This window comes from Panthera onca, chromosome A2 (assembly GCF_046562875.1).
Source record: "Panthera onca isolate mPanOnc1 chromosome A2, mPanOnc1 haplotype 2, whole genome shotgun sequence".
NCBI classification, from domain to species: Eukaryota; Metazoa; Chordata; class Mammalia; order Carnivora; family Felidae; genus Panthera; species Panthera onca.
Genome location: NC_138340.1, coordinates 55,305,991 through 55,329,991, shown reverse-complemented (window position 1 = coordinate 55,329,991; position 24,001 = coordinate 55,305,991). Strand labels below are relative to the sequence as shown.

At 54.6% G+C, this 24,001-nt stretch overlaps 1 protein-coding gene across 3 annotated transcripts in view; it reads left to right on the top strand.

Annotated features, from left to right (window-relative positions):
* SLC6A6 (solute carrier family 6 member 6) overlaps positions 1-24,001 on the top strand; it is an 88,453-nt gene that overhangs the window by 49,533 nt on the left and 14,919 nt on the right. For all 3 annotated transcript variants that reach the window (XM_081794997.1, XM_060631863.3, XM_060631864.3), the window contains 5 exons: positions 8,422-8,554; positions 16,070-16,204; positions 17,412-17,515; positions 17,646-17,770; positions 21,709-21,821. In XM_081794997.1, coding sequence (XP_081651123.1) covers positions 8,422-8,554; positions 16,070-16,204; positions 17,412-17,515; positions 17,646-17,770; positions 21,709-21,821 — 610 coding nt within the window. The remainder of the gene's footprint in view (positions 1-8,421; positions 8,555-16,069; positions 16,205-17,411; positions 17,516-17,645; positions 17,771-21,708; positions 21,822-24,001) is intronic.

The window sequence follows — 24,001 nt, the reverse complement described above, 5'->3', positions numbered from 1 at the left end:
CTGCCGGTCCTAGCTTGGACAGGTGCTTTTTCCTCTCTGGGCCCCAGTGTTCTCCCCTGTGCTTGGGGAGATCATAGCACTGCCCTTCCAGGGATGTAGGGCTGCCCTTAACTGAGTGAGACTGTGCACAGCTCTGAGTCTCACTCAGAGACACAGACTGTGAGACTGTGCAGCTTCTCAGAGTGAGACTGAGCTCTGAGAAGCTGCTTGAGAAATGTGGGCCATTTTAATTTATTGAGTGCCCTTGTAGTGGATAAAACTGCCCTCTAGGGGCATTTGAAACTCAAGTGATCTGCCCTTCAGAGGGACTAAGAATGGCCCCTTCTCAAATTCCCGTATGCACCCCCCCTCCCCCCAAATTGCAAAGGGACTGTCCTCCTTCCCCCTCTCTGCTAGCGTAGACGTGAGGGCTCTTGGGAAGGACTCATAAGAGCAATGAGGTCCTCAGGGTGTCTGGTTTTTCCCATGCCTTCTCACGTGCCCGTCCCCCACACCCGGCCCTCCTGTGGGTTCTAAGGCTCCTGCCTTCCAGAATCCCCATCCTGAGTGCCCAAGCTGCCCTTCCTGGCCTGGAAGCCACAGAGACAGGATTTATCTTCAGAAATGTCCGGAGCCCGCAGGCGGCTTCCAAAGGCCCACGTGATGCGGATGGACTTGCTCAGCCCACAGAGCGCCGGCCACCTGCCCGGTGCTCACCTTCCACTCCAGCCTTTGGGTCTCAGCAGAGCTTTGTGAGCCCACCTGAATGTCTCCAAGTGGCTTACCCTCTTTTGGAACCCTGGGGAGGACTGGGGTCCACAGAACAGGAGCCTGGAAAGCAGGCTTAGTCGAGAAAACCTGGCCAGCCACCTGCACGAGCAGAGGCTGGGGCCAGTGAGTGGGGCCGGGGGCTTCAGTGCAGTGTAGCCCTGGGCCAGGTGCTAAGGGTGAGAAGGGCCCGGCTCCCAGCCTTCTAGAGCCTCCCTTCTCCTGCACATGGAAGAGGGGGGAGGAAAGAGAACTAACGGCTCCAGTGAGCACTGTGCCGGGACTTGCCCCTCTCACTGCATTTCATCTTTGGAGAGGTGCTTCAAGGAGGGAAGTCGTAGGATTCATCCCAAACTCCTGCCCACCTCAAAGCTCCCATCCAGTTCGCAGGTGCTCTTGGCTCTCCCTTTCAAGTATATCCAGAGTCTGACCCCTCTCCCCACTTGCACTCCCCCCCCACCCTGCATGGGAGTCCCATCATCACTCTCCCAGACCCCAGCGCTGGACTCTCCTCTCCCTGCCTTACCCTTGTGTCTCTGCAGTCAACTGTGAATCCAAATGTGGCATTTCTCAGCCCAGAACCCTCTCCTGGCTTTTGCGATACTATGATCTCACTCAGCCCGGGGGGATTAAGTGAGAATGTTTCAACACAGTGAGTGCCCACCGAGTGCCGATTCTTCTCACTGATTGCTTGTCTGCATCCACTTGGCTTTGTAGCCCAGAGCAGCAAGGCAGCCACCCCTCTCTGGCCTAGTTTCCTCAACTGCAAGTGGAAAGGCCATATGAGCTGGGCTTTGAGGTGTGAATAGGAGCTCCCTAGGCTGGAAAGGAGAGAGAAAAGACGTTCTGGGTGGAAGGAACAGCCCATGAAGAGGCTTGCCATTCTGAACACACACAAGTGTTTGGGAGTAGTAAAGTCACCAGTTTGGCTGGAGTGTAGGACGCATGGGGCCAGGAGAAGGTTTGAGGCTCTGAATGTTAGCCCGGTAAGTTTGAGCTTTGTTCTCTAGGAGGGGGAGCCATAGAAGGTATACGAGAAGGGGAGTGACATGAGTGAATATGTTTTGGACACTGCTCAAGGAACACAGTAGTGGGAGAGAGACTAGGGCATATATGAAGCACCAACTATAGACAGGGCCTCACAGGGGTCAGGCATCAGTGGGTCTGGGTTCCCTTTGGGGTGACACATAGCTTCTGTGATTTCCCCTGAAAATAGCCACCAGCCCTACAGTGACCAGCTCTGCGGCTTCCATTAGGAGAGGCTTGCTGGGACATTATGGAGGTATCCATGACTGGTACCAGCTGACTCTCAAAAGGCTGGTCTCCATGTCCCTCGAGCCAAAGCCCGGCCCCAGCCATCGTTTCCCTCCACGTCTCTCACCTGCAGCAGACGCGTAGGTCTTCGAGGTGACCTTGCCTTCAGCAAACGATGCCTGATGAGAGCTGCCTAGGAATCAAGATAAGGCACTGTGAAAGCTGAGACTTCCTTATGGGCCCTGGACAGGGAAGGAACTTGCCGAACATCGCTGCCAGCTGCCCCTCCCCCTCCAGTTTTACTAGAGGAGGTCGTCGGGAGCAGGGAGGCTGACTCTGGCCACCACGCATCCCAGCTGCAACACCCCAGGGCAGAGACCTCACCTCTCTAAACCTTGGAGATAGCATGGTTTCAACACCTTCACAGTCTGGCTCTATTTAAAGAGCTAAGACAAGGGATATGCTAAGGACAGGGCCTCCAGTCACGGCTCCTCGGGGATGACACTGAGGACCAGAGAGGTTAAGTGATGCAGGGAGCTAGACAGGCAGCAGAGCTCCCAGACCTCACCTCTGCCACCAGACACCACCTGCAGCGTCTGTGTCCCCACCAGCCGCAAGCCCATGGTCACAGGTAAAATTGTGCCGTATGTGTTTGCGTGACCCACTCTCAGGTTGCGTGGGGTCTTCTCTTGGCCTGGACCCCCCACGCCCACCCTGTCTGCAACGCCAAAGCACCACTGTCAGCAGGAGCTGGTGAGATGTGCCCTTGCAGACCCCTGTGACAGCCACCTGGGCCCCTGGGACATTCATTTCACACTGGCTGTGAATTATAATTGGACTCTGAGTTGCTCTGTGATGGAAAACAGAGCTTCTGCCCCCGCTTAACCTCATCCTGCGTGTCTCTGCTCTGGGGTCTTCTTCTGTCTGCCCCAAGGGTCCTGCTTCACCCCAGCCCTGGAAGCCAGGCGGGGCCAGATCTGGCCTAATGCCCTCCATCAGGCCGGAGCCATGCCTTCCTCCCTGGTTCCTCCCGAGCCCCCCGGGAGCTCAGCACGTATCATTAGGCTTTATTAGAATCAAAGAAATGAGTCATATTTGCAAACAAGCCGTGCTCAGCCAATCTTCCCCTGCAGCTGTCGGAAGGAGGAGGCGGTGGGGAGAGCCTTGTGTGGCCCCATGCTTGGGGAGGACGGGCTCTTTTATAATTGTTGCCTCCGCCAGTCTCCAGGGAAGAGCCATGGCCAATAAATGGCTGGCCGGCAGTCAAAAGGAAACGATTTGGCCCACTCGGAGGACGTATTTACATCTCTGAGTGCCGGCTGGACGGCAGCGGGGCGGCCGACTCAAAACAGACGTCCAGGCGATTCTTTTTTGGATCCCACCCTGGAATGAATCATTACTATTCTTGGACAAGAATGCAGCTCACCTCTGGGCCTCCTCCCTCTGTATGAGAGATGCAGGGAAGCCTGGGATGCTGGGGGCTCTCGCAAAGGGCAGCGTAGGACCTGGTACACAGGGGGCTGGTCCCAGGGCAGCATCAGAAAAAGGGAACCAGGCCCAGGGTTGATTTTTAGCTGGGTAATTTCAGGTGAATTCCTGAACCTCTCTGAGCCTCAGTTTCCCCATCAACCAAATGGGTACGATTAATTTACTCAGTTAATGTCTGTTGGACACCCACTATGTGCCAGGCACTGCTCTGGGTCCAGCAGTGATCAGACACAGGCCCTGCCTCCATGGACGTGTCATTGCAGTAAGACAGCCAGACATTACACAGATAACACAAATATGATTGTAGTATAAAAGTGATGATCCATGATGAAAAATAAAGCCGGGGCGGGAGAAGGAGAGTGACCAGGGATGCTATTTTCATACGATGGACAGGAGAGGCTGCCCCAGTGAAGTAACATTTGAACAGAAACCTGAAGCAGGGAGGGCGTTGCCATGTCTTGTAACACGTGACTGGGAAAACAACCAGTTCAAAGGTCCTGAGGCAGGAATGTGCTCAATCTATTCAGAGAACACAGTGGCTGAAGGGGCCGTACTGAGGTTCGAGATGGGGCTACCATACATAAGCTTGTCCCGGACACGTCCCATTTACACCTGTGGTCCCACTGTCATTATTAATAGGTCTGAACGATAAGAGTATTTGGTCACCTTATTCAGGGAGGCAAAAAAGAGATAGGGGCAGCTTGGGAGGGCCTTGTTAGCCAGGTAGGTAGGAGCCAAGGGAGGATATGGAACAGAGGAGGGGTGTGACCTGACTTGGGTATGGACACATTCTTTCTTGATGAGAACAGACTTGGGGGCAGGGTGACAGTGGAGGCAGGAAGGCAAGTGGGAAGCCTGCTGAAATAGCTCTGGGGAGCAGTGGGGGCCCAGACAGGAGTGGTGGCAGTGCTGGGGACATGGCTAGATTTGGGGTAATGTGCAGTTTCCTGGGGTGGTTAGCAGGCATCGTCGAGGGGCAGTGCACCACAGCCGTGCCTCTGGGGTACAGCACTCTACAGTTTCCTGAGCCCTCCCATGCAGCACAGGCGGAAGGCCCAACAGATCCCTATCTGTTGCTTTGTGGCTGAGGCCACAGGAGTCCCACGGGGGGGGGGGGGGGGAGCTTGGGGAGGGTCCTTCACACTTGGGTCCCTTCAAAGAGGGGTTCGAACGGATGCACACACTCTCTGGCCTCCACGGCTACCCAAAGATATCTTTGGAAAGGATGTCGGTCACTTTGGCCCTGGGCCCACGTTGGGCTCTGTTTTGACAACCTCTGACGGATGAGACACACTCATTCCATTCCTAGAACGTCTGCATGGCCCATTACAAACATTTTCAAGAATTTTAAATAATTTTTATAAAGGTGCTATTAAAAACATGGAATCCTTCTTCTGACAACATCAGACATTCACCGAGAAAAACATTCAGACTGAAAACAGCCAAATAGAAAAAATGGTATTCAGTGCCAAGTGAGCGCCCCTCCCCCGTGTCCCCACCGCCAGGTCCCCCTCCCCACAGGCAGCGACTGCAACCGCGTCTTGTGTGTCCTACCAGAAATAGTCTGTGCGTAGTCAAGCACAAATGTACATCCACCCCCTTCCCTTTTGAACACAATAGGGAGCATGCCACAGTGCTGTCCACCTTGCTTTGTTCACTTGTTTTATGTTCCTTATCTGCATCCAGGGAGCTTTTCCATTGTCTTAGGGGCCGTGGTGCATCCCACTGTGTGTCTTCCCTGCCCCTGCGGAGCCCCTGTTGAGGGCCATTTGGGTGGCGTCCAGGCGTCGGCCCTGCAGACGCTGCTGCGATGAATAGCTTGGGGTGGACCCCGTCGGTGGCCACACGTGCAAGAGTAATTACAGGAGAGAGTCTTAGGAACGGAGTATTGCCGGATCCAAGAGCACGTGCCTTCAACAGTGTCGCTGCAGGTGTCGCCAGCTCCTTTAAGGAATTCGCTGCCAGCAGCGGAGACTCAGTTTCCTTGTTTGTTGTGGCTTCCGTAGCTGCTCAGCTAGCTGCCCAGAGCAAGCCTCCCGTCTGTCACGGGCACCAGGGGTTTACCCGGCACAGGAGGGGGAGAAGGTCGAAAGGGCGTCCGTGAACCGGCTGGCCGTGGTGTGGTCAGATTCTGAGCTCTGGGGTTTCAGGCTCCTCGGTCGGCTTGCCCTTAGGAGAGCAGAAAAGGCCGGGCACCTCCTCAGCGTTAGCTGAGCACCTACTGTGTACCTGCCTGTGAGATCCTTGTCCTTGGGATGTTTGGAGCCTGGTAAGCGAGACAGACTTTTCACCTGTGGGTGACACTCTGTGCAGCCACATATAGAAGCCGCAAGACCGACAGGGACTCTGGTGGTCTGTGGGGCAGCAGGGAAGGCTTCTCTGGAAGCCCAAGGGCCGCGTGGCTGGCAATGCAGAGGGTGTGCAAAGGTGTGGAGGTGGAAAAGCACTCTCCCTGTGACGCTGCCCATTCACAAGGAAGCCTTGGGCCGCTGCCCAGCATGCCCCGGGCCTTCATTGAAGGCGCTGAGCTCTGGAGCCTGCGGGAAGGGCTTTTTATTCTCAGGCAGCTGCAGCCGCCAGATCCACGTGCTTGGCAGGGCCCCAGCCGGGATGCGTCTGGCGGACGGCCTGCCTCACGGGGATGCCCCCTGGCCTGAGGCTTCAGGTGACCCTGGCCCATAGCAGGGACTGGACAGATTCTTTTTAAAGTTTAGGCTCTATTCTCTCTTTGCCAGAGGAGCAGCATGGGGGAGTCCACAGAGTGCGGGCTTTTGGAGTCAGACAGGCTTGAGTACAGGGTGGTAACACTGTCGCCTGCTGGCTGTGTGTCTGTGGGCAATTGGGTCTTCCGTGCCTTGGTGTTCCCCGTCTGTAAAATGGGGCCAGTGACCTTAGTCCTTGAATCAGATGAGATGAATTGAAAACGCCTTGTGGATGGTATGAGCACACCATTGTGGGTGACAGAGGGGAGGCCATTTGATGTCAGGGTTCTCATCAAGAAAAGGGTAGGAAAGCTGGCCCCTTTTAAGGTGCGTTAATGGTAATACTGCATGGATTGGTCCAGAGTGCCACGTGAACTTGCCAGCTGCCTCAGCTGAGTCCCTGGTTCGTTCACTCAACAGGTATTTATCGAGGCTGTACTATGTGCCACATGCTCTTGTAGGTGCTGGGACCATGGCAGTGACCCAAAGAAAGGCCTCGGTCGAATGCCAATTGAGAGGGGCATCTTGGATTTATTCAAGGTCCTCATGTTGACTCTGGAAAAAAGAAGGAAAAGCAATGACACATCTGGCCCAGTAGGCATTCTGAGACCCAGAGCCCTGACCACAGGGAACTTCCCACAGGCTGGCTGAGAGCTAGGGAATGGTCTGGAATGCTTTGCCAGGCAGCAGCATGGGGGCAGGAACTGTTACCTGCGTTTTACAGAAGAGAGCCTAGGGCACAAAGCACACTCCCTCTCTGCCTCTCTTGCTTGAGTGTGGCCTTGAAACCAGGAGCGAACTTTGGTTAGAACAGGAGCGAACCAGATTTTTCCCAGGGGAGCACGAGCTCCCTGGCTCCCATGGTCAGCAGCCCGGGGATTCAGCGGACAGGGACCCTGATGGAGTGGCGGTTAGGGCTGACATCCCTGGGCTCGGTGTGCCTGCCCTTGGTCACTGCTGCAGTATCAGGGCTCTGGGACAATGGGGACAGTTTCTTGGCATTACGATGTGTGGCTTCTGGCCGTCAGCACCCCGTGCTGCCCCACCCTGACTTCAGATGGCATCTGCCCCGCAGAGATGTGTCTGTGAGTAGGTGTTTCTATGCATCTTCCACAGGTCAGTAAGTCTCTTGGACTCCCAAGGACCCAGCCTCTGCTGTGTGATGCCGGGCAGGGAGGGTGGGTGCTCTGAGCTGATTAGCCTTCAGACTGTCTACCTGTCCCCACCCCCCGACCCCCAAGACCTTCACAACCCTGCTGGGGGTTGGGAGGAGACCAGCATCGCTTAGGTACCAGGACCTATTCTGGGCGTCTCAAGGCCAGGACAGAAACAGGTTTACCCAGTGCTGGTTGCACCCAGACCCTGTAGTTAGCACTTCATGTGGGTTTTCTCTTATTTTTTTTTTATTATTTTTTTTTAACGTTTATTTATTTTTGAGACAGAGAGAGACAGAGCATGAATGGGGGAGGGTCAGAGAGAGGGAGACACAGAATCGGAAACAGGCTCCAGGCTCTGAGCCATCAGCCCAGAGCCCAACACAGGGCTCGAACCCACGGACCACGAGATCGTGACCTGAGCTGAAGTTTGCCGCTCAACCGACCGAACCACCCAGGCGCCCCGTGTGGGTTTTCTTTTAACACCAATCTCTATAAAGTGCTGTGCAGCCGCATGTAGAAGCCTTGTGAGGCTGACATTTTAGTGGAGATCTGGATAAGGAACAGGGGTGAATAGAATAAGAGGGATGGGACAGAGTGTTGGGGGAGGGTAGTCATTCCCATTTCCCAAATGAGGAGACTCAGGCCCAGGAGTTTGGGTAACCAGCCCAGTGATTACACTGTAGAGCCAAGTTTGAACCCAGTGTTTGGCCCTTGGTGGGCACTGAAGCAGGGTCTACTAAGAATCGATCCACAGGAATTAGTACCCATTTTACAGATGAGGAAACTGAGGCTTGGAGGTTTACTTAACTTTCCTGAGGCCAGACTGGGTTGAACCCGGGTTCGCCTGACGTAGGAGTCCGAATCTGTCTCCTTGTTGACTTCTCCACAGCCCTGTGGCCTGGGTGGGAGCTGCTTCAAAGACCCATGGCGATTCCAGGGCTTGGAGAGGCGAGAGGCCTTGTGGAAACATGGCGCCTGAGTCGGGGTTTCAACCCCAGCCTGTTGGCGCCTCGGCCTCAGCTCTCGCTGCCCCAGGGCCGGCCCGACTGACTTGCGGCTTTGTTTGCTCGAAGGCGCAATGTGCTGAGCTTGTCCTCTGGAATCGACGACCCCGGCTCCTTGAAGTGGGACCTTGCTCTCTGCCTTCTCCTCGTCTGGCTGGTCTGTTTCTTCTGCATCTGGAAGGGCGTCAAGTCCACGGGAAAAGTGAGTGGTGTTTCTGTCTCTCCCCTGCCTCAGCCCAGAGAATCTTCCGCCTACCCCCCTCCCAGGACCTCCCGCTTGGACGCAGAGCCCAGACCAAAGTGCTGGTGTGTGCGACAGAGCAATCCCCTAAAAGAAAATAAGGCCCTGCTTTGTGGTATTTGCCCACTTCGTGGTGGAAATACTCCCACCATGTCTGACTTCAAGTTACCAAGGGCTTCACAACGAGCTGACACAATTCCTGAAAATCGGGCAGTGGGCTCTGTGGTACCTGTACAAGCTCCCATAGTCACTGGCTCCCACGGCCAAGCGTAGCTGTTAGCAGATATCCGACGTTAGCTTTGTAACTGTGAAGTTAGCTGCAAGCAAGGTGAGCTGGCAGCTTGATTGTCGATTCTCAGCCAGTCCCTAACAGCACGGACCCTGTCTCTGCAAAATGCGCCCTGATGGGCAGCATCTCCCGCAAACTTGCTGGCAATGCAGACCCATGCCCCCCCCCCCCCCACACCTGCAGAATCAGAACCCACATTTGAACAGCATCCCCGGATAATCCAAATGCTCACTGAGGGTTTGAAAAGCACTGACCGGGAGTTTTGCTGCTAAGTCCGATGCACTGAATCATCTTACCAGTGACATTTCAGCTGGAAACTGAATTGTTAGTTATTAAGGAAAGCTTTCGCTAATAAGATTAAGTCATGTGCTCATAACCAAGATGTTAGTTGTTAACCAGAATGTTAGCCATCACTGAAATATTCGCCACTGATTTAATATGTTACACGATGACTAGACTGTTAGCTATTAACAGAGGTAGTAGCTGATCATTAAAATGTTAGCTTATAATTGAGGTTTTAGGTATGGGCTGGTGTATTGGCAATCATGAAAATGTCAGCCTATGATTAAAATGTTACCTGTTAAAATTAGAGCTAAACCATTACCTGATTAACCAAGACACTGGCCGGCATCATGGTCATTGCCATCTCAGGTCAGTGCAGAGGGCTCTGTCACGATCAGAGGTATGAGCCTGTGCCTCGGCCAGGCTCTAGGCCATAGTGAAGGTGTTGGCTCATCTGCCTTTACATGTCCCCCATCTATCATTTCCCTCCTATCAGTTGCATCTCAATGGGGGAAAATCTCTTTAAGGTCTAAAAGCCCCCAAAGGTCAAGCGAGTATGTTAAGGTGGCATTTGAGGTACAGCAGTGGGCAGTGGGTGGTAAAGTTGTCTGGAGAAGGGGCCTTTGCTGCACCAGAATTTAAATGAAAGACCCTGTTGTCTCTGGATGAAGAGCCCCCGAAGTGAAATCACGGGTCTGGATGGATCCCAGCATCTCCTTCAGGGCAAGATCCGGGCGCCCAGGATGGCAGAGGCAGAATGGGAAGGATTCTGGAGTGGGGGCCTGCCCAGCCCACACACCCTCTGCCTGTTTCTGTGCTCGGAGCCATCCCGCTTTCCTAAAACCCCGTCCAGAAAGGAAGCAGGCCAGGCTTCAGAAATGTCCACACGCAGCACCCCTGGCCAGCATTGCCCCACCGGGACAGGCAGGAAGAGGGCCCCTCGAGCAATCCACACAATGCCTCAGGGTGCGCGTTCACCCGTGACACCCCACCCCCTCCTCCGTCTTGTGTGCAAGCTGCTTCCTCACCGCCTTTCTTCAAACGTGAGGGAACTAAGCTGGGAGAGGTTAGGCGGCTTGTTCAAAGGTACTCCCTCACCTTGAAGCCCCAGTTTCCTCATCTACAGAACGGGAGGAAGCGAGGGTTCAAACAAGAAGTGTTACGTAGCCAGCACGATGCTTGTCTCAGACGCAGACGGTACAGTAAATACCAACCCTGTTTTCACTGGGCCTCCGTTTCCCCACATGGAGATGAGTTTTTCTCAGGAAGTTTCTATGGAGCAGTGTTCTTGAGCAATGCTGGACACATGATCGTTTCCTTATGCATCTGTCCATTTTGTGCCTCTACTATTCGTCAGGTCCTATTGTAGGAATGGGGCCGGGGGACACGCAGGGGTCAGCAAGACAGACATCTCTGTGCTCCAGGAGCTGACACATTTGCTGGTTGTGACAAGGTGAATGTGTGAAATATATAGGAGTCAGGTGGTGACTAGAGTATGGTGGTTAAAGGACAGTGTGGTGAAGGAGAATAGGAAGTGTTGGGGTATACTTTTAAATAGGGTGGCCAGGCAGGCTCACCAAGAAGGTGACTTTGGGGCACAGGTCTGAAGGAAGTGAGAGGTAAGCCATGTGGATATCTGGAGGAAAAAAAATTCTAAAGAGAGAGAACAGCCAGTGCAAAGGCCCTGAGGTATATCTGATCCAGATCTATGGGGAGCCCCCAGTCTGATGGAGGAAGCTGATGTTTCGCAGGAACAGCGGGCAAGACAATAGAATCAAAGCGAAAAGCAGAGGGTACCAGGCTGCAACTGTGGCCAGTTGAAGACGTGACTTGATAGAGGTCCCCTACCCTACCCCACCCCTGGAGACAACCTCCTCCTCACACAGCTCCAGGCCCCTGAGGGGCGGGCATGGCTCCCAGAACAATAGCAGGGCCTGGGCCAGCCCAAAGAAGCCAAGACAAACACAGTAAGGCTCTGTGGACTTCCTTGAGCTCTACAGCCTGCCTGCCTGCCCGCCCGCCGCCAGCCGCCAGCCATGGCTTTCAGCCCTGGCCACAGACCAGGTTCATGGCCGCTGTGGGGGCTGGGCCCATGGGCAGCAGGGCAGGCCTCATCCTGGCATGGCCCTGCTTCAGTGGCTGACACTGGTCCGGTAGGGAGAGGGTGGACGGACGGAGGGCCTGGGCAGCTCAGGACCCAAGTTCAAGTCACTTTGCCTCTCTGAGCCTCAGTTCCCTTTTTTGTAAACTGTCGTCATTCCAAGGATCTGAGCCATGGCCCAGGTATGTTGGGGCTTAATTCATTCAACAAACCGTGATAATGGCAGCAAATGCTGTGTAACACACATCACCGGCACTGTTCTCAGTGCTGTTTATTAGCTCATTTAACCATCCTAATGTTCTGAGGTGTCTGGGACAAGCTGGGATTTGAACCCAGACAGCCCAGCTGCCAAGCTCGGCGCCCTGCATTCTTCCACCCCCTAACCATCACCTGCTGCCTGCCCTAACCTGTGCTAGCCTGATGGTGCAGTGGGGCATGAGGCAGGCATGTCCCTGCTCACAGAGCCTCAGGTCCAAGAAGGTGATGCAAGTCTAGACCCTCACACAGGAAGTACGGCGCCATGGACCCGAAGGGGAACACATTTGCGGGCAGACAGGAGCACAGACATGGTCTGAGGCCGCACCCTTCCATCGCCAGCTCTTCCGTCTGGCTCTTAGAAACAAAGGGGTGGCAGTCAGAGTCAGATGTGGTTTGGGATCTCAGTTTCGGTCCCACAGGCTGCGTGACTTTGGGCACGTCCTTCCGCTTATGTGAAATGAGTTCGTGATGCTGCCCTCACACACACAGGGGTGCTGTGAAAGCCTTCAGGGCCTGCCTAGGTGCTGGGCACAGACTCATGGCCCCACCTCTCGGACCTCCATCTCTGGGCTGAGGGACCCCAGCTCCCCAGGCCTTTCCCCCCAAGGGAAGTTCAGGGCAGTGTGAGACTAGCCTGTCTCCCTCCTGCCTTGCAGACCACCTTCTCTCCACCGTCCCTAGGGGAGTGAGGAAGAGTTGTCCTCTCAAGTTTCTAGGGCAGTTGGGCCACAGGGCTTTTGGATCAAGGGCTCAGAGGAACCATGAGCTTGCCAGCAAGAGTGGAAAAATACCACGTCCCGTGGCAAGGCCTGCTGGGCCACCACTAGAGGCCCACTGGTGGCGGCTGGCACCAGCCTCTCCCGTGAGGATCCCGGGGGAGTCACGGAAAAGTTGAGAGAATGGGCCTCAGGGGCTTGTCCTCAGAGCAGCGAGTTCTGCAAAACAAGGGTGGCTTTCCAAAAAGGCAGATGAAGTGGGGTGACTAGGTGGGGCTGTGATCAGGTGGGGCTGTCCTGGTCTGGACTGGGGGAGGGACAGGGATAACACGCACACACACCACACAAAAGACACGGGACTCTGAGGTCAGCTGGCCTAGATCAAGTCCCACCTCTGCCACCTACCAGTTCTGTGACCCCAGGCACCTGACATCAACCTCTCTGGGCCAGTCTTCTCATCTAGAAAATGCAGGTGATACACGTACCGACCCCTTTAGGATTAAATGAGTAACACACATAAAGCTTAGTAGAGTGCCTGGCACACAGTAAGTGCTACTTAAGTGCTTGTTAAACAAATGTAATATGTGAAAACAAGGGAAGCCACCCCCATCCCTGGGTGGTTTCCTGTGTCCCTGACACAAAGCCCTCTGGCCAGAGCCTGGTTGCCCAGCCTGGTGGGGCCCAGCTGGCTTTGAAGTGGCCGCCCTCTGGGGACAGCGTGCTGTCAGCAGCTGTTGTTCACCAGGCCCAGGGTGTGGCCCACAGCAGGGCCCAGAGTTGGGAACTGGTTGGGGGCCTGTCTGCAGGAAGGGAGGAGCGGCCTGGAGGGGGGCATGCTGGGTTTCTTTCTTTCACCCCTTCTGTGGCTTCCTGGCCTGCCTTCGCCCTCTGCATCTGCCTTCTGGTCCTTGGGAAATTGGAAGGGTTCTCTGCTGGGAAAACTGAGGCCCTGATGGAGCAAAGGCATCCCGGGAAGGAGCTGCAGAGACAGGTGTAGGGCCCGCCCTTCACCTGGGGTCACCAGGATCACTGCCAAGGTTCCCTGAGGGTGGCAGGCGAGGTCAGCTCCCTTAATCCTCCCCATACAGATGGAAGCTGAGGCCAAACCACCCAGCTGGGAGGTGGCGGAGATGGGACGCAAACCCCAGCCTGGGTGACCCACACCACTCTACCCTTCCCCTTGGGGTGGCAGGGCTGGAGGGAACTTCAGAGCTCATCTGGCCTGAGCCTCCCACTTCGGCGGGCTTCAGCTTGTGGGGAAATGAAGCCCAGAGAGGGACAGTAGCTTGCTCAAGGTCTGACAGCAAGCCAGTCACTGAGCTTGAAGTTCAACCTGTGCCCTTGGGGAGTCCAGCCTTCCTCGGGTCGTTGGAAGGATTGAATAAACTGCCAGACTTGGAAGTACTTTTTTTTTTTTTTTTTTGAGAGAGAGAGAGAGAGAGAGGGCAAGTGTGAGCAGGGGAGGGGCAGAGGGAGAGGGAGAGAGAGAGAGAGAGAGAGAGAAAGAAAGAATCTTAAGCAGACTCCATGCTCAGCATGATGCCCGACTCAGGGCTCGATCTCACAACTGTGAGATCGTGACCCGAGCCGAAAACAAAAGAGTGGGACACTTAACCGACTGAGCCACCCAGGCGCCCCACAGAAGGGCTTTTTATTACTCTGCCTCTTAAGTGCGGTGTGACCTGTGTGGGCAAGCAGTGGACTTGCCCAGGTCATCTACAGAGCACAGGACCTGCACCCAGGGCCCGTGGAGATTAACCACTTTGCTCTGAGCAAAGGCTTCAGTTCCTCACCTTCAAGATGAACACGGGGCACCTGGGTGGCTCAGCTGGTTGAGCATCCCAACTTCGGCTCAGGTCATGATCTCACAGCTCATGGGTTGGAACCCTGCATTGGACTCTGTCCTGACAGCTCAGAGCCTGGAACCTGCTTCGGATTCTGTGTCTCCCCCTCTCTCTCTGTGCCCCTCCCCTGCTCACACTCTGTCTGTCTGTCTGTCTCTCTCTCTCAAAAATAAAATAAACATTAAAAAAAAAAGACGAAGATAGTACTGAAACCTACCTCAAAGGGCTAGGGTAGGGCAGGACCAACTAAGTATAGAAGTTACTGCACTTGGAATAGTACCAGGCTTACAGTAAGCGTTCAATAAATGCTGGTTGGCAGTACTGGCTGAGGGCAGCCGAGCCAGGCGGGTCCTGAGAGCTTTTTTCTTGCCCTTTTCCAGAGGCCCTTTCTAGTTATTTCTACTCAAAGGGATGTCGGCTATCCAAGAACTGTGCTCCAGTGAGGGTTCCTGTGCCAGATCGGTGGGGTTCAGGGTCTGTCACCCTCCATTGGCCTCTGTTACCCACCTGGGCACTTCTGGCTGCAGCAACCGAGCACCGCCCCCGCCCCCCAGCACCACAGACACATTCAGCCTGCTCTCTGGGTGTCTGTTTCCTCACCTGTAAAATGGGTGCATTGGCTACATAGTCGTTCCTTTCTGAGGTCCCCAGGGAGTCAGGGGCTCTGCGACCTAGTCTTAGCATGTGGTCAACATGACCTTTCTGTATGTGCTCCATCGGCAATGTGAAATACCTCATGCCTTTGCTCAGAGCGAGGTGGTTAATCTCCACGGGCCCTGGGTGCAGGTCCTGTGCTCTTTAGATGACCTGGGCAAGTCTTCAAGCCCTGTTGAGCCTCGGTTCCTCCTCTGTCAGCACGGTGGCCAGCACACCAGTTTAGGGGGGGTGTAGTGAGCACGAAGTGGGCTCGGGCCTGGGGAGTCCTCATTCAGCCAGTGTCCTGCTGGAAGTACCAGGAGTTCGCTGTCTGTTCAGAGCCGTGCACCTCTGAGCCCCTCCCAGGCATAAACCCTGCCTGGAAACTTCTCAGGTTGAAGGAAAAGATTGGGAAATCCATCTAAGAGGACTGAGGCCGCAGGGTGTTTGAAGACCAGTGCTCTCAGGACAGGGGAGGATATGGAGGGCAGGCCCTTGGCAATGGCACGGCACAGCCTCGGTCGTCTCTGGTCCCCACCTCCAATTGGCCTTAGGTTGCCTGGGATGTGCTGTGTGATCCAGGGAAGGCCGTGGGCCTCCCACGGCCCCAAGGGAGTGGAGGCTCTTCCCCATCTCCTGGCCAAGGGGCTTTAGAGACTTCATCTCCTCCTAGAAGTTGTCGTGTCCTTCCTACAAAATCAGAGTCAACAACAGGCCCCATTTCTTGAGCACCGAAGTGCCAGGCACTCACCTCAGCTTTTGACAGAGGTCTTTTATTACTTTTGTCTCCATTTACACATGAGGGAACAGTCCCAGAAAGGTTAAGCAACATGCCCAAGGCCACCCAGCAAGAGAGGGGACAGAGCTGGGATTTGAACCCACACTTAACTGATCCCGAACCGTAAGAGTCGTACTAAAAGTTGTAATGTTAGCTAATACGTACTGAGTGTCACATGCCAACCACTTGGGTCAGCCTTTTACACATACACTTGATAGTTCACACTCTTACTTTCCATTTTCCTTCTTTACTCACTAGAGTGTCTGTTCGTGAGGGCAGGGATTTGTTTTCTGCCTTGTCCACCGCTCTATTTCCAGGGCCTAGATATTCAGTAAATATTCATAGGATTGCTTTCATTGAATCTCAGTAAATCTGTGAGGTGAGTACTTGTGTGATACCCAGGTTACAGGTGAGGCAACTGAGGCCCCGAGAGGTTAAACGATATGTGTAAGGTCACACAGCAAGTGAAGCAGCAGGCTCAGCTCCAGACCCTCGGCTCCGGAGGGAATGCTGGAATTTGACAGCAGCAGGTGAGGCCACGGGCTCCCCTGAATCCCTCTCGTCCCTCACAGGTTGTCTACTTCACGGCCACCTTCCCCTTCGCCATGCTCCTGGTGCTGCTGGTCCGTGGACTGACACTGCCCGGTGCAGGCGCAGGCATCAAGTTTTATCTGTACCCTGACATCAGCCGCCTGGAGGACCCACAGGTACACCAGGAGGCAGCCTGTCCTCCCTCCCACCCGGGGCCAGGCAGGGCAGGGTGAGGGGGAAGCGAAGCTGACGGCCCAGTTTCCGCGGTTCTTGGGCACACGCATCTGGTCGGGCCGTCCGGCTCCGGTACTTTTCCGCTGGGCTGTGGCGGTTTGTTCACCATGCACATGGGCCCTTCCCGCTGTGGGCGTATCTTTTCATGTCGAGGCCTCCTGAGGCCAGCCAGTTATAGTCTTCTTCCGGCCCTGTGCCAGGTAAGGGGGGCTGGTCTCAGGAGCCAGCCTCCTCCTCGCCCCTGGCCTTTGCCCGCAGTGGCCGAGAGGGCTGCCTCGTGGGGATGGGAGAGTCGGCTCAGGAGTGCCGCTTCTGGCTTCCTTGGCCGAGGTCGGAATTCAGAGTTGGCGATGAGCTCTTGGAATGTCAGAGGGCAGATACTAAACGTCTGGCTCCTGGCAGTCAGCCATGTGACCGCGGGAGGTTGGAGAACACCCTACAATGTTTTACTGGCCCATTTGAGGACCTTTTGTCCCTGGGATCCTCAACCTTCAAGTTGCCTTTAAGGTCCTGTGCTGCTCTGGGTCTCCTCCCCACTGCCCTCTCGCCCTCTCCTAGGTGAGAGGGGGCTTGGCCAACATCAGAGGACAGCTGGGAAGGCAGTTTTGTGGCCATCGGGAGCTCCTCAAGGAAAGTTCTGGAGAGCAGCTTTGCCTGCATAATCCGTTCGGGAATACCCCCCGTTCCAACTTGGGGGTCCCCAGACAATAGCAGTTACGGTAACGATAGCGGCCTTGACTTCACGGTCTTACCCTGTGCCTGCACTGGGCTGAATCTATTTTCCAAAAATAGGCATGATAGTGCTGTGCGTCAGGGCAGTGGAGCCCATGGTACAGATGTGAAAACTGAGGCTCCAGGCGGGAGTCCTATTGCCCACAATCATTTCATAGTTGGAATTCAGATCTGTCTGCTTCAAAAGTCCATCCTCCTAATCCTGACGCTCAGTGCCTGGGGGTTTCTTTGACTTCTGGGCTTCCTTGCAGCTCAGTATTGCCTTCAAAGACGCCTTGGATTCCAGCACAAATGCTCTCGTTGCAGTCAAGAGTCTGCACATTTTGAGGTGCCCAGGGCCCACACTGCCCCCTCCAGGAAGCTGGTCCTAACGGCCCCTTCTCTCTCTCCTTACCACTCCCACCCCAACCCCCATAGGTATGGATCGATGCCGGGACACAAATATTCTTCTCCTACGCCATCTGCCTGGGGGCCATGACCTCTCTGGGGAGCTACAACAAGTACAAGTACAACTCGTACAGGCAAGTGTCGCGCCAGCGGGCCTGGTAAACCTTAGAAATGATGATGTTTAAAGAAAAAAAGAGAAGAAGTAGGGAGCGTGGCTTCCTTGTGTTGTGAATTAACTTGCTCCCTGACATATGTGTAACTTAGGGACTGTATGCTGCTGGGATGCCTGAACAGTGGTACCAGTTTTGTGTCTGGCTTCGCAATTTTTTCCATCCTGGGCTTCATGGCACAAGAGCAAGGGGTGGACATTGCTGATGTGGCTGAGTCAGGTATGGTGGTATTGGTGGCAGTGGTGGTGGGCACTGCCACCTAGTGTGTAAGCCAAGTACTGCAGGCATGAAGCCAGACCCCAGGGGGCTTTGGGGGGGGACGAGCCTGGTTTCCGAAACGGACCCCCCCCACCAAGATGTCCCCCACGTATCAAAGAGTACAAAAGCTAAATTTTAAGCACTTTGCAATTTGGCCCAAGGGGCTAGCAGAAACATGGGGGTTGGTTAAGTTGGGGGAATACTTAGCTACTCTTGTGTGGTCTTCCCTCCCTCTCCTTCCCCAGCAAACTCCTGGTTTCAGCAACAGAAACCACTTTCCTAACTCAGGCCCAAGCCAGCCACCAGTCGGCATTCCATCACCACCTTCGCAGCTTTGGTTTCTGTATTTTGCACTTTGCTCCCAGCGCGCTCCCTCTAGCAAACCCATTCATTCATTCCACCGATGCTGTTGATTTATGGAGTCTGCCCTGTGTCAGCCACCACCGTAGGCAGTGGGGTGGGAGAGAGACGGTGGGCATGGCGGTCGCCCGCTGGGACCGTGACAGACCCAGTTTGGGGTAGTTTATGGGGACACTGTCACCCCCTGGAGGCGTGGGGCCCTGTTGGTGGGGTGCTCCTTCCGGAAGTAGAGGAAAGTCTTAGAATCGTGAACTCTGCAAAGCCTGGGATCCTAGGCTGGGATCCTGGAGCTCCAGGAAGGTGGTTCTGGAACCTGAAAATGACAAAGCCTTCAGTTGCTAGAATCCTAGAGCCTCAGAATCACAGTATTCTAGGACTTGCTGCCGGAAGTGCTAAGTCCTGGAACTGCAGCCATAGAACTGCAGTGGCTTGGATACGGGAACAGGAACCACAGGCTCCCGAGTTCCCCAAGGGCTATCTTTGTGGCTTCTCTACCTCCCTCCTGTCCTGCCCATTCACCAGGTGGGTGCTCATCAGCTGCCTGGAAGGTTTGGTAACTTTGTACATGTCCTCTGCTGCACCCGACCTCTCGATTTCTCACGACCTCTCTGGGCCCACATGGAGAGAGGCGAGGGTCCTGGGCTGAGGCCCCTCTCAGGTCCAGAGGACAGCCTAGTGTCCTAACTCCAGGGACCACCACAGACCAGAGTCAGGCATAGCTAGAGCCCTTGCCATGGCATTGCTCTGGCCCTTGTTGAAAACAGGGTGGCATCCTGGCTTCTCAGCCACAGAACCCTACCGTTGGGGGTCAGGAGTACCTCAGCATTGTGCATTTAGACGTCTGTTCTGCAGATGAGGAGACCAGTGGCTTGAGAGCAAGGGCCTTGCTCGGGCTGATCAGGATCCGAGTTGGGGTCTCCTGGACAGGGCGCCCGCCACCTCCTGGACAGGCCCCTCTGCCACGAGGACGTCCTCTGCCTCCTGCCTTCCCACTCACCCTGGACACACGTGATAATTCTGGTCTTCCCTGTGTGAGAATGCATCTGAGCTCCTCTGACTTTCTCTGACCTCAGAGCCCGTGGGCCCTGCTCTCATCCTTGCTTGGCAAAGACGTTCTCTGCCCCCTCCCCACCGCCCGCCCCGCAGTGTCGCAGGACAAGTGTGGCAAGCCCACGCATCTCTCCGCTGGCCCCCAGTCCCAGGTCGGACCATCAGACATAGCTTTCCTTCCCCAAGGGCCCCAAGAAGCAGGCCAGGGACTGAGGACACAGAAAGTTAATTCCAGAAAGATCCACACCCACTTGGGAGTTTGGCAGGTCCAGTGATGAGGGGGAGACCATTTGCAGCTTCTTTGCAGCGGCTTTTTTCAGTTGAGGGCTTGCAAAGCAGTTGTGATTGCCAGGAGCATGGAGTGAATTGGTGGTGGGATATATATAGATATATATATCTATATATCTATATATCTATATATATCTCGATATCTAAAATAGATCTTTCTCTGTGGACAACTAGGTACTTTTATATGTGTATATATCATCACCCTAAGTTGTTTTCTTCCTCCTGTCCACTTCAAAGACCTTGTTGTTTATTCCCCACGGTGATGTCTGAACAGCTGACAGATACCTCAAGGGTGATTATTTCTCTAATAAGCTTTTAACAAGCACCATATTGAGCGAAGTGCATTTGAACAAGATAATTATTTGGCCGAACGGAGTATACACGGCACGTGCAGCGGCGCGTTCTCTGCTCGCGGAGGGGCATGCATTGGTGCTCGGAGCAGCTGCGTGACTTCACATGGACTTCTCTCTCTATAGTTCCCCGTGTGCTTTTAGAGAAAGATGCTCAGACCCTCTCCCAGAGGCTGGCTTGAGAAAGGCAAAACTGAAATACAGAAACGAGCGTGTTGAGAACCTCCCCCAGGCCCCAGCGGGCGGCGGGAGGTGGGCGGCGGGTGGCGGGTGGGGGTTGGGGGGCCCCATTTTACATCTGTCTCGCAGTCGGCTGGACTTGAATCCACACGCAGTGACGCTTACCAGTCGGGCCAGAGCTGACGTGTAGGGGGACCAGGGGGGCCCCAGCGAGGTGCACACGGGGCTTCCGTTGCAGCTTGGACTTTGGGGTTTTGGTAGGACCGCCCCTTCTACCACTTCTCGTGGGATTTGCTACCATCGACGCCTGAGGATACCCGAGTAGACTCTGGACAGTAGAAGGACTCGCCCTTGCCTGCCACATTTGTGGTTAACGCCCTACTGTGCGGTTTCTGGCTCCAATTTATTTTAAAGGTTTTTTGGGTTGGGTTTTTTTTTTTTTTTTTGGTGGTTTTTTTGTTGTTGTTGTGTTTTGTTTTGTTTTTTTCTCATTCTTAAGCTAGTCATTTGGTTTCTGATATCTGCTCTAAATATCCTGGCCTCTAGCCCTTTTTGTTTTCACATTTCTTGACCTTTTTTATTTATTTATTTATTTATTTATTTATTTTATTTTTATTATTATTTTTTTTTAAGTTGTGGATCTTACTTTATTTTTTCAGCCCGGGCCCTTTCAGGCCTCCTTTCTTTTGCTGCTTGCTGCCGCCTCTTAGAACCACAGGTCTTAACCCCTGGCTTCTCCCCCCAGACGCGCCGGAGGCAGGAGGAGACATTTCTCTATGTCTCTGGAATGTTTCCAGGCAGAAAGATGCCCCCTGAGCTGGCGGGGCTCCCGTCTCCCACACCGGGCCTCCAGATTCTGTCCGAGTCCCCTCCTCAGAAACCAGAAGCCCTTTTCTAGGGAAGTGGGCTCAGCATCTGAGAATCTGAGCACGAGAAGTCTCCTTGGGAGTCATTTCCTGGATCCTGCCCCTCCCTTCTCAGGTGGGGAAGCAGGTCCCTGCAGGGGTGCGTGGTGACACAAAGAGAAGGTGGAGTGAGACCTGAATGGAAGTCTCAGGTCTCCGGAGCCTGGGGTCTTGCCCCGCGCACACCTCCCTTTAACTTTGGGCCTTGCCTCTGACATTGCTCAGTGGGGTGCACAGACGCACCCCTGAAGCGAGGTTTGCCCTGCAGGGCATGGTTCTGTATTCTTTCACAATGTTTTAGTCATTAACTCAGAAGTAGAAACCTTTTCTTTGCCAACGGGGGCTTCGGTAGTCCGATAACCAGATCTTTCCCCCTTTGCTTCCTTCCAGCAAACGTTGGCCTGGTTACTCTGGTTTGGGGAGCCCTCCTTTTCCAAGCCGGCAGACTGGGTCCCAGGCTCGGTCCCATCCCCCGCCCCCAAATGGCCAGGTCTGCCGGATTCTGGTGTGTGAGGCCACTTGTACTGCTGCATAGGAGACAGATGCTAAAACGGGGCCCCACCTGAGCCCCAGTGCACCCCATCCGAAAGGGAGGCAGGCCTGGGCTCTTCCCCCAGGCACAGATTCAGACCCGGCTCCTCCCTGCATTTGGGGTTTGGGACACCGCCTCAGTCCCGAGTGTCTTTGTGTGAGCTCCAGTGCCCCGGGTGGCCGGGTCACTGATGTGCCTCCCCCTCTGCCCCTCCCCATTTTCTCTTCCCTTTAGGTCCTGGCCTGGCCTTCATTGCCTACCCAAAAGCTGTGACAATGATGCCGCTGCCCACGTTTTGGTCCATTCTCTTTTTTATTATGCTTCTCTTGCTTGGACTGGATAGCCAGGTATGTCCAGATCAAGGGGACGCCATACAGAGGGAGTGCCCGGGGGAGTGTGGTTCTGGGAAGGTGCCCTTCACCGTGCCGTGTGTGACACGTTCCCTCCCTTCCCGCCCTCACATCAGACTTGCACCAGCTTCAGCCAGCAAGGGTTCCTCCAAGACCCCAGGGGTAGAAAAGGCCTCAGGGCAACAGGAGGAGGACGTCTGCCCCAAAGCTCAGGTCTTTGGCCCCAGCAAGGGGAAATGGATACCTGAGGCGTGTGGTTAAAATGAAACTAAAGACAGGAAATAGAAGGTCAAGGCCAAGTGGTGATGATGATGTGTTCCGTGGAGGGTCCACACGGGGGCCCAGGACATGGCAGGCAGTTCAGGGAAGGGGCGACAGTGCCTGCCCAAGCTGTCACTGATTGTCCTAAGTGCAGCCAGAGAAGCCCAAACCACACATGGTGTTCTGTGATTCCTGGCGCATGTGAGTAGCGTCCCACGGAGTGAAACCATGATCCTCCAGCGCTGGGGAGCCTCGCTCAGGCCCACCCTGTCCTCTGGCCAGCCCAGCTTCTGCCCTCCCAAGGCACGACTCCATCTATACCAACACTGTTTTCCTGCACTTCTGAACCCCTGTGTCCCGCCCCTCCAGGGCTCAGACCTCCATGGGGTGTGTCAGTGAGAGCCAACCAGGGGCTGAGACTGGCTTCGGAGTAACAGTTCCAAGCCCCCATGCTGTGTGGCATTGGGCACATTCCCTCCCCTCGCTGAGACTCCGTTTTCTCATCTGGTAAATGGGTGTGATTTTACCCACATTGCCTTGTATGAAGTACCAGGCACAGTGCCTGATACAGAGCAGCATGTGGTGCTTGGAAAACAGAGTTCCCTTGGGGATATGTGTATTTTCCTTGGGGTAGTCTCAAGATGACAGTTGAGAGGGCAGGCGTGATCCAGGAGTGGAGAGTTAGGATGCGCAGGGTGGGCTGGTGGTATGCTCAGACCAGAGCCCTGTACACGGTGCCACCACCCCGGGGCCATCATCTGAGGTCCATCGCTGAAAGGCAGGCACTTTGCGGCCTTCTATGTGGTCTGGGTATCTGGCTGCCTCATGGGAAATCTTAGGTCCAGAGACCTGCTGCCAGTTCAGGAGAGGGCTTCACCACCCACCCCATGGGCAGCAGCCTCAAAGTTGCTGCCCAGGGTGAGTCCCTGTGGACTCAGAACCAGATAGGAGGAACGTCTTAGAAGGTCAGGCAGAGGAGAGGAGGCAGTCTGCCAGCAAGGTCAAGAACAGAGTGAAGGATTTGGCAGGAAGGGGACCAGGATTAGCAGAGAAGACAGAGTGGAAACATTTGGGAGACTGAAAACAAAATACTTGTGTAGTTGTTGGTGGGCTTGAGCTGTATAAACAGCAAGAGGAGTCCATTAATCATCCCTCGTTAATGAGTTTGGCCTTCGGAGGCCCCAAGCAAATGGCTTTTATAACTTCTTCCAAAGCTCTAAGTGAAAGCAAAAAACAAAAACAGAGTGGTTAATAAATGACAAAGCGTGACGTCTCCATGGGCCCAAAATGGGCCTCTTGGGCCAAGGAAGCTGCTTCCGGAGGGAGTGGAGGTGGTTTATATTAAGTTTTCTCCCTGGGAGGCAGGTGGGGCCTGGCTGGCGAGGCACACGTCTGAGCCAGGCCTCATGGCGGCCAACGGGCTCAGGGAATCTTGGTGAGCTCTCCAAGCCAGCCTCAGAGGGAGCTGGCACCCTTTCCACTCAGAACCTGGAACTCAGGGCTCAGAGCCCTTCAAATGACCTGCCTAATTGATATCCCACGAAGGGCATGAGTAGGATTTGAACCCAGGGAGCTAGGACATAATGTCTCAGGGGTCTGATGGCCTAGGTTGGAATCCCTCCTTTGCATCTATTTGCCAAATGTGAGCTCGCAGATGGTGGGGGGGGAAGGTTTTGCAGATGCTGGTGACCGTCTCACGCCCCACCAGCACCGTGATATAGTCAGAGCGCTGTCCTGCGAGGTGTTTCTGTGGGCAAGTCTTCATGTCGGGCTTTTTATGTATGTGTGTGGCAAAATACACAACATGAAATGGACCATCTGAACCATTTTTAAGCATGCAGTTCAGCGGTATGAAGTACATTCATGTTGTTGTGCGACCATCGCCGCCACCCGCCCCTGGAACCTTTGTGTCTTCC